This window comes from Sebastes fasciatus, chromosome 11 (assembly GCF_043250625.1).
Source record: "Sebastes fasciatus isolate fSebFas1 chromosome 11, fSebFas1.pri, whole genome shotgun sequence".
NCBI lineage: Eukaryota > Metazoa > Chordata > Actinopteri > Perciformes > Sebastidae > Sebastes > Sebastes fasciatus.
In genome coordinates, this window is record NC_133805.1 from 4,231,403 (window position 1) to 4,241,262 (window position 9,860).

The 9,860-nt window shown below is 41.3% G+C and overlaps 1 protein-coding gene across 1 annotated transcript; it reads left to right on the forward strand.

Annotated features, from left to right (window-relative positions):
* Positions 1-7,096: 7,096 nt before the first annotated feature.
* On the forward strand, positions 7,097-9,860 carry LOC141776464 (tripartite motif-containing protein 16-like). The gene has a single exon (XM_074650084.1). It carries the CDS (start codon positions 7,921-7,923, stop codon positions 9,592-9,594), a length of 1,674 nt encoding a protein of 557 aa, XP_074506185.1. The 5' UTR covers positions 7,097-7,920; the 3' UTR covers positions 9,595-9,860.

Here is a 9,860-nt window from a genome sequence, read left to right on the forward strand (position 1 = left end):
AATCGATCTTTCGAAGGTTGTATCAGGACCAGTTTTAAAGCTAGAGTGAAGATACTGGCATCATATCAAACTACAAAACCATCAAATCCATCGGTACCAACCATGTCATACTAGCTTGTCACGAAGGAGGTTAAATAACGCTCCAAACTTGTGCTACATTTTTGGCGGGGAAAAACTGTCATTGCCATTTTCAAAGGGGTCCCTTGACCTCTGACTTCCAGATGTGTGAATGTAAATGGGTTCTATGGGTACCCACGAGTCTCCCCTTTACAAACATGCCCACTTTATGATAATCACATGCAGTTACCATGTTATACTAGCTTGTCGCGAAGGAGGTTAAATAACGCTCCAAACTTTGATCCAAGATTTGAGCATATTGTTTTATGCTAAATGCAGTACCTGTGAGGGTTTCTGGACAATATCTGTTATTGTTTGTGTTGTTAATTGATTTCCAATAATAAATATATACATACATTTGCATAAAACCAGCATATTTGTCCCATCCCATGTTGATAAGAGTATTAAATACTTTACAAGATCTTCGTGCAGATTTTGATTTGGCTATAAAGTATAGTTTTAAGTTTTACAGATATACTACTGAGCCAGGCTGTGCTGCAGTACAACAGAACACTCTGAATCACTGAACTGAAAAATAGAAAAATAATCTGGCTACTGGCTCCAAATGATCTGAGTCTGCCAAGAAAGTAAATACAGTACTACAAACACATAAGTACAATAAGCGGAAATATCAAATTTGAAGATATATGATGAATGTATTCATTTACTTTTAGGTAGCTTTGGCTGGGATTGTCCAGTCAGCATGAATCCTTGACACAAAGAAGTCCATCAAAATACACCTGAAGTGCAACTACATTTGTTTACATTTTATTTATTACATCTACTCTACCTATTTTACAAGTGCAATTACCTCTGTTTACATTACATCTATTTTTATATTTTATAACTCTAGTGTAACACTTCTGTTTATATTTATTTATGAAATCTATTTAACCTGTTTTATTTGCTTTATAACTGTGTGTGTTTTACCTGTTATATGTTTTATATCTGCCTCCTTTAGTCTTGTCGAGTATTTGTTTTAAAGCACTGAACTAGAAGTAGCAACAGTGAATCTCGTTGTATTTAATACAATGACAATAAAGCTTTCTATTCTATTCTATTCAATGAAAGATAATGTGTAAAATTATACGTCACTGCAGGAAATAACAGGTAAATTATCAGATTATTAAATTATTAGATTTAAATCTATTTCACTCATTTTTACATTATATATTAAATGTGTGCAATAGGGCACATATGATCCCAGCACAAACTATATATTAGTTAAGGACAGACGGATCTTACTTCTGACACCAGCCAAAGGGATGTTTCACAACCTGGCAACCCATAAATTGTTATTATTAATGGTTTATAACTGCTCTATAAAGCAGAGAAATCACACATAAATCATCAATAAAGCCCTTTTTGACTGTTTATAAAAGTCTTCTTATTGATATTATTATGCATTATATATATATTTTTTTATTCTAAGTATTTTAGTTAACATAATCTAAAGTATTTACAGGGAGGGTTTAGAAGGGTTATTTTCTAAATATTTTCACAGTGTCACAACACTACAATATTGTGATATTTCCAATGAAAAATAATGTGTAGGGGGCGCTGTCGAGCGATGAGCGGATAGGACGCAGCCACCTGTAGCTCCAGCAGATTTACGTTTAAAATTCCATTTTTTACCAAAACCACTCGAAAATAATTCAGGAAGGTCATCAAGAATATAATCGAAGCCTCTGGGGAAGGTAAGAGAGGAAGAAATCCGTGTGAAAATGACGAAAAAGGCCAACACAAAGCTGGACCCGAACGAGGGAACATGCCCGAATGAAGCCTCGGGCTCAACTAGAGAGGATGGGGTCGCCCGGATGGCGGGTAACAGCGATGTGCTGGGGGCCATAGCAGCGCTACACGCAGAACTGTTCCTTATCAAGTCGGAGATTTGTAAGAAGATTGAAACCGAGATCTCAGAGGTTACGACTACATTGAGAGGGGAAATAGCACAACTGAAGGCCGAAAATGACGCGGCGATAACAGCGCTGAAGGCAAAACCAAACTCTGAAAGAGTTAGCAGACTCGGCTAGCGGCTCCTCGGACACGATGCAGGACTTGGAGGACAAGGTCAAGAAACTTGCTGGGCAAGTTGAAACTCTCTCAGAAAAATGCCTAGACTTGGAGGGGCGCTCGAAAAGACAGAACTTGAGAGTGGTCGGATTAAAAGAAGGGAAAGAAACTGGGAAGCAGACCAGGGAGTTTGTGGCTCAGATGCTAACGGAGGTGCTAAACCTAGCAGAAACACCGGAGATAGACCGAGCCCACAGGGCCCTGAGGAGACGTCCTGGAGACAACGAGCCACCACGGCAGCTGATCGCGAGGGTACATTACTGTCATGTTTATGAAGACATAATGCAGAAAGTGATGTCCATCAAAGATTTAACATTTCAAGGACAACGGATCTGAATCTTCAGAGACTTCCCTCCTGAAGTAGTTAAACGCCGAGCTGCGTTCACTCCAGCCAGGAGGATGCTACGCGACAAACCTGGAGTCAGATTTGGACTTTTGTACCCAGCCAAGCTACGAGTGTCGCACAACGGATCAGAGAGGATTTTCACCGACCCGGAGGAGGCTCCTCGTTATGCGGAGCGCCATTTCGGACCTCCAGGGGACGGGGTATGAGGGCCGGATAACGAGGGCCCTCCACTTTGAACTTCAGAGAATTACTGAGAGGACTTTCCGTTTAGGATCTCCGAAGAGAGACTGAGATTGAGGACTCCAACAGGAACCTCTTACAGATGAGCCAGACCTATCCCCTTGAATAATAAATAATATACCTTATGTTAATTCTAGAATTTTTGGTTTTGGGTTCACTATATAACTGTGGGGCTACACCTGAAGGTCAGTATGGTAGTGATTAAGAATTGGTTGTTAGGTAGTTGGTGCGGAGTTTGGACTTCTGGGAGAGAGGGCTGGTCCCGCTCCCAGAGGTCTAAATGTGGGTGCACCAAGGGGAAGGTGAGTGTTTTTGTGTTTTTGTTGTTTTGTTTAAGGGTAGGAAGGGGGGCGGGGTGGGGAGCAGTGCTACATAGGCTGTATCATTTAACGACAAATGGCAATGCGTCAGAATCATTACAGGAGAATGATATTTCCTTATGGTTGCACCGATAGATAAGGACGGAGATATAGGAACGGGAGGAAATTTAACTTTTTGCACATGGAATGTGAACGGAATAAATGAACCAGTAAAAAGGGGCAAGGTACTGTCGCACCTGAGAGAGTTACGGGCCGATGTGATTTTCTTACAAGAGACGCATTTGATAAATGAAGATCATGGTAGAATTAAGGCTGGATGGATAAGTCAAGTATACCATTCCAAGTTTTCAGCCAAGGCTAGGGGGGTGGCTATCCTAATTCGCAAAAATGTTCCATTCTTACATGAGTCTACAATTGCAGATAAAGAGGGAAGATATATTTTGGTTACGGGTGAGATTCAGTCCACACCAATTACATTGCTGAACATATATGGGCCAAATTGGGACGATCCTGAATTTTTTAGGAAAGTCTTTAGTTTGATACCAGACATTTCTACCACAAATTTGCTGATTGGGGGGGATTTTAATCTAGTCCTGGACACTTATTTGGACAGATCATCTACGCGAAGAATGGCATCATCTAACGCTTCTAATTTTCTGAATTCATATATTAAAAATACAAACTTACTGGATGTGTGGAGAATTTTAAATGCAACAGGTAGAGAATACTCATTTCATTCTCAAGTTCACAATGTATACACCAGAATAGACTACTTCTTGTTGGATGCCAAACTTCTGCCTGGAGTTCAGAATGCGAAATACCACGACATTGTCATTTCTGACCACTGTCCCGTCTCTCTCTCATTGAGGCTGCTCGAGGCTGAAAAGATCTATAGATCCTGGAGGTTTGATCCCCAACTGCTTACGAAAAAACGTTTTTGTGAGTACTTAGAGACTCAGATTAAGTTGTTTTTTGAGACGAATGATAAAGATGATATTTCACCGACTTTGTTGTGGGAAACTTTTAAAGCATATACAAGAGGATGTGTCATTTCCTTTCAATCCTCACAAAAAAAGCGCGACCGGTTTGAAAGATCACAGTTGGAGGACCAAATACGAAAATTAGACGCAGAAAACGCTGCCCAACCGTCCACTGAGGCGCATAATACAATTTCAGCCCTCAAATACAAGCTCAATCAATTACTCTCTGAAAAAATCTCAAGAGCTTTCATATTTACTAAACAGACATTTTTTGAATTCGGCGATAAACCGCACAAGTTGCTGGCAAGGCAGCTACGGAAAAGGGAAAGTGATAGGACCATTCATAAGATAAAATCGGATTCTGGAACTCATATTACCTCACATAGTGACATAAACAGTACCTTTCGGCAATTCTATGAAAAGTTGTACACCTCCCAAGCCCAGGCACCACCCGAGGTTATGGACCATTTTTTACAGGCATGTGATTTGCCCACATTATCACCGAGGGATCAAAACTCCTTGGAGACAGAAATTACATGTGAGGAAATAAAGAAGACGATCAGGTCTTTAAAAGTGGTAAAAGCCCAGGACCAGATGGGTTTTGCAATGAGTTTTATAAAAAGTTTGATAATATGCTAGCCCCATACCTGTTGAGGATGTACAGAAAGGCGTTTGAGGTTGGCACACTACCACCAACACTAAATGAAGCTACTATAACAGTTATTCCAAAGAAAGGGAAAGATTTAGAGCAGGTAGGTTCATATAGGCCAGTGTCACTATTAAACACAGACCAAAAAATCTTGGCCAAATCCTTAGCTAACAGACTCGGTCCTTATATGGCTAAATTGATACACCCGGATCAGACAGGGTTCATTCCGAAAAGACATTCGTTTAATAACTTCAGACGCCTTTTTAATATTATGTACTCTCCCAGACATCCTAAGGAAGATTTGTTCATCTTGAGCTTAGATGCGGAAAAGGCCTTTGACTGTGTGGAATGGCCCTACCTATATGCAGTACTAGAACAATACGAATTTGGCACAAAATTTATTGCATGGGTTAAGATATTGTATAACAATCCCAGTGCTAGAATCCTTACTAACCGGACAGTTTCAGATGCATTTAACCTTTGTAGGGGCACTAGGCAGGGTTGTGCTCTGAGTCCCTTGCTGTTTGCTCTAGCATTGGAGCCTCTTGCAGAAACAATCAGGGCTCACACTGAGATTTTTGGTTATAACACGGAATATACTTCAAATAAAATTTCGCTGTATGCGGACGATATTTTGATGTACATAACGAGGCCACTGACTTCTATTCCTATCATATTGGAGACGATTGACTTATTTAGCTCCTTTTCGGGATATAAGATAAACTGGAGCAAGAGCGAACTTATGCCGGTGCGGTGTAAAGACCCAAGTATGCTCGAACAGATTCCATTTAAACTGGCTTTGGAAAAATTTACATATTTGGGGGTAGAGATCACGAAGAAATATAACTCCCTATTTGAAGCAAATTTTATGACTATGTTAGACAAGTTTAAAACCAAATTAGAGTTTTGGAAAACCCTTCCAATCTCTCTGATAGGTAGAGTGAATGCAATTAAAATGATCTGTCTCCCTCAACTGTTATACCTCTTTCAAAACATACCTATATATCTTACTAAGAGCTTTTTTTAAAAACTCGACTCCATAATTCTACCATTTATCTGGAATTATAAATCCCATAGAATTAGGAAAGACCACCTGTGCAAGCCTAAGGGGGACGGGGTACTGGCTCTACCAGATTTCAGGCTATATTATTGGGCAGCAAACATTCGATGTGTTTCCTATTGGCTGGATGAAATAATTGTTCTCGACAGCTGGCTGGATATGGAGCGAGAGGACTGTCTACCCAGCTCACTTGGTGCTATTGTAATGTCTCCCATTCGTCTCAAAAAAGCATGTTATAATTACAATCCGATTATTCATAGCACTACTCAAATTTGGAAATAAATAACCAAACATTTTAAACTTAGAGCTCTATCCTTTACACTTCCGATATCGGCAAACCCGTCTTTTACCCCTTCAACCGTAGATGGAGCCTTTGATCAATGGAAAGAGTCAGGACTGAGTAGTGTTGGGGACTTGTACATTCGGGGTACGTTTGCTTCCTTTCAGCAGCTTCAGGAGAGGTATGGGCTGCCAAAAACAGATTTTTTCAGATATCTCCAGATTAGACACTTTGTGAAAACTCATCTTCACAATTTTGAGGTTGCAACACCTGATAAACTAGACCAGTGTCTGAGAGACTGTATAGTAGATAACCATCCAGTTTCATTTGTATACAATACATTGCAAGACCTTCAACAAGTAGATGTGAGCTCTATAAAAAAGGGCTGGGAAAAAGACCTCGGGATAGAAATAACGGAGAACATTTGGGACAAGATCTTGAAGTATGTTCACATCTGTTCTTTGAATGCCAGACACTGTTTGATACAGTTTAAGATTCTGCACAGGCTACATTACTCTAAAGTAAAGCTACATAAAATCTTTCCAGAAACGTCACCAAGATGTGAGAAGTGTGCCCAAGCAGATGCAGATTTACTTCATAGCTATGCACTATGCCCTAAAATACAGGACTTTTGGGTTGCAATATTTTCATTCTTTTCTAAGATTTTTAAAGTCCAATTAAAACCTGATCCACTTTTGGTTATACTAGGAGCTTCCGAAAGCTCTAAAATCCTACAGAACACACAATATCATCTCCTGTCCTATGGTCTCCTTTGTGCAAAGAAACTGATTCTCTTGTTCTGGAAAGGGACAGATGTGCCAACATTTAAATCCTGGATAACAACACTGACTGATACCCTTCACCTAGAAAGGATCCGATACACCCTTAAAGACAGACTGGAGGTATTTGAAAGGATTTGGAGACCGATGATCTCCTTTATAGGAGGGACAGACAATTAAGACACAATAGACACATAGTCTTTAGTACCCGAGGTAGCACTGCTCAGGGATGGGAGGATTCGGGAGGGGGGGTGGATTACACCGGTTTATGTATATACTGTATGTCGCCAATGTCTCCCTGATTTGTTTGCCTTAAGGTGCTGTCTGTGTTTTTTTTTTTGTGTTTTTTTTCTTCTTTCTGTTTTGTTTTGTTTTGTTTTCCTATCATTACGTATGTTTTTTGTATTTGCTTGTCTCCATTTTGTTTGCCCTTAGCTCCTAGTTTTGTCTGTTTTTGTTGTTATGTATAAAAAATGAGGCATGATAAACACCCCACAAAGTTTGTATCACTGACATGCACATGCTTCTTAATAAAAATATTTGAAACGAAAAATAATGTGTAAAATGATATGTCACTGTAGGAAAATAACAGGTAAATTATCAGATTATTAAAGCAATTATTTAGCATTAGATTTAAATTAAATGTGTGTAATAGGGCACATATGACATATAAAAGTGGGTGAAATAGATTTAAATCTAATGCTAAATAACTGATTTAATAATCTGATATTTAGCATTAGAGCCGAGAAGTTTCACAACTAAAGAGTGTGTTTTAACCGCGAGGCTCTGTTGTAACTGAGAAAACAAAGTGCTGCTCCTCTTCCTGGAATGAACCAGAGCCTGATAACTCCTCCCTCCTCTTCCTGCTCTCAAACACACCCAGTTGCACTCTGTCCTCTTATTTCCTCGTTCCCTCCCCTTCAGATCTACAGTTTTGAAGATGGGTGTAACCGACATGGTGGTGCAGTGAGAGCTGACAGGCTGCATTCAGTGCACATGTTGTTTAGATCAGAGCTCAAACTAGTTTCACTTCTCAGGAAGTGAGACTCAGACAGTCGTCGTCTCTGAGAGGTGAAATGGCGCAGCAAGGAAATCAGCTGGACCACGAAAGGTTCTCTTGTTCGATCTGTCTGGATCTACTGAAGGATCCGGTGACTACTTCCTGTGGACACAACTACTGCATGAACTGTATTAAAGCCCACTGGGATGGAGAGGATCAGAGGCACATCTACAGCTGCCCTCAGTGTAGGCAGACCTTCACACCGAGGCCTGTCCTGATGAAAAACACCATGTTAGCAGATTTAGTGGAGGAACTGAAGAAGACTGGACTCCAAGCTGCTCCTGCTGATCACTGCTATGCTGGACCTGAAGATGTGGCCTGTGATGTCTGCACTGGGAGGAAACTGAAAGCGTTCAAGTCCTGTCTGGCGTGTCTGGCCTCTTACTGTGAGAAACACCTCCAGCCTCATTATGACTCAGCTCCGTTCAAGAAACACAAGCTGGTGGAGCCCTCCAAGAAGCTCCAGGAGAACATCTGCTCTCGTCACGACGAGGTGATGAAGATGTTCTGTCGTACTGATCAGCAGTGTATCTGTTATCTCTGCTCTGTGGATGAACATAAAGGCCACGACACCGTCTCAGCTGCAGCAGAAAGGACCGAGAGGCAGAGAGAGCTGGAGGTGAGTCGACTCAACATCCAGCAGAGGATCCAGGACAGAGAGAAAGATGTGAAGCTGCTCCAACAGGAGGTGGAGGCTGTCAATCGCTCTGCTGATAAAGCAGTGGAGGACAGTGAGAAGATCTTCACCGAGCTGATCCGTCTCATGGAGAAAAGAAGCTGTGATGTGAAGCAGCAGGTCAGATCCCAGCAGAAAAGTGAAGTGAGTCGAGTTAAAGAGCTTCAGGAGAAGCTGGAGCAGGAGATCACTGAGCTGAAGAGGAGAGACGCTGAGCTGAAGCTGCTGTCACACACAGAGGATCACAATCAGTTTCTACTCAACTACCCCTCACTGTCACCACTCAGTGAATCTACACACTCATCCAGCATCAATATCCGTCCTCGGCGCTACTTTGAGGACGTGACGGCGGCTGTGTCAGAAGTCAGAGATAAACTACAGGACGTTCTGAGAGAGAAATGGACAAACGTCTCACAGACAGTGACTGAAGTGGATGTTTTACTGTCACAACCAGAGCCCAAGACCAGAGCTGGATTCTTAAAATATTCAAGAGAAATCACACTGGATCCAAACACAGCATACAAACAGCTGTTATTATCTGAGGGGAACAGAAAAGCAACAGTAATGATGCAACATCAGTCTTATTCTAGTCACCCAGACAGATTCACTCTATATAATCAGGTCCTGAGTAGAGAGAGTCTGACTGGACGTTGTTACTGGGAGGTGAAGAGGAGAGGGAAAGGAGTTTATGTAGCAGTCGCATACAAGAGTATCAGCAGAGCAGGGGGGTCTGAATGTGTTTTTGGATACAATGACAAATCTTGGGCGTTAAATTGTGTCGAAAAAAGTTATACATTTATGTACAACTGTGTTCAAACCCCCGTCTCAGGTCCTCTGTCCTCCAGAGTAGGAGTGTACCTGGATCACAGTGCAGGTATTCTGTCCTTCTACAGCGTCTCTGAAACCATGAATCTCCTCCACAGAGTCCAGACCACATTCACTGAGCCTCTCTATGCTGGACTTTGGCTTCATTACGATCATGGAGTCACTGCTGAGTTGTGTAAACTGAAATAGACAGAAGTCATTTAAGGGTTCAATTCTGTGTTTTAACTCTTAAACTGATTAGAGGCCTGTACTACGAAGTGAGTTCAACATACCCGGGGTATCTTCTCGTTATCTGGCTTAACTAACCCTAACAAACGAGATCTCGCTAAACGGTCCTACGAAGCTGGTTATCAACTCGTTAAGTCAACCCAGGGTTTCTCAGTCTGGCTGTGAGCGCGTTCATCTCCTTCCATTCTCATAACCCATATCTCATTCCTCTTTCTTTTAAAAAATAA

What these genes read in the sequence shown, in the direction of transcription:
- LOC141776464 (XM_074650084.1), top strand. Translation starts at nt 7,921, where the DNA reads ATGGCGCAGCAAGGAAATCAGCTGGACCACGAAAGGTTCTCTTGTTCG.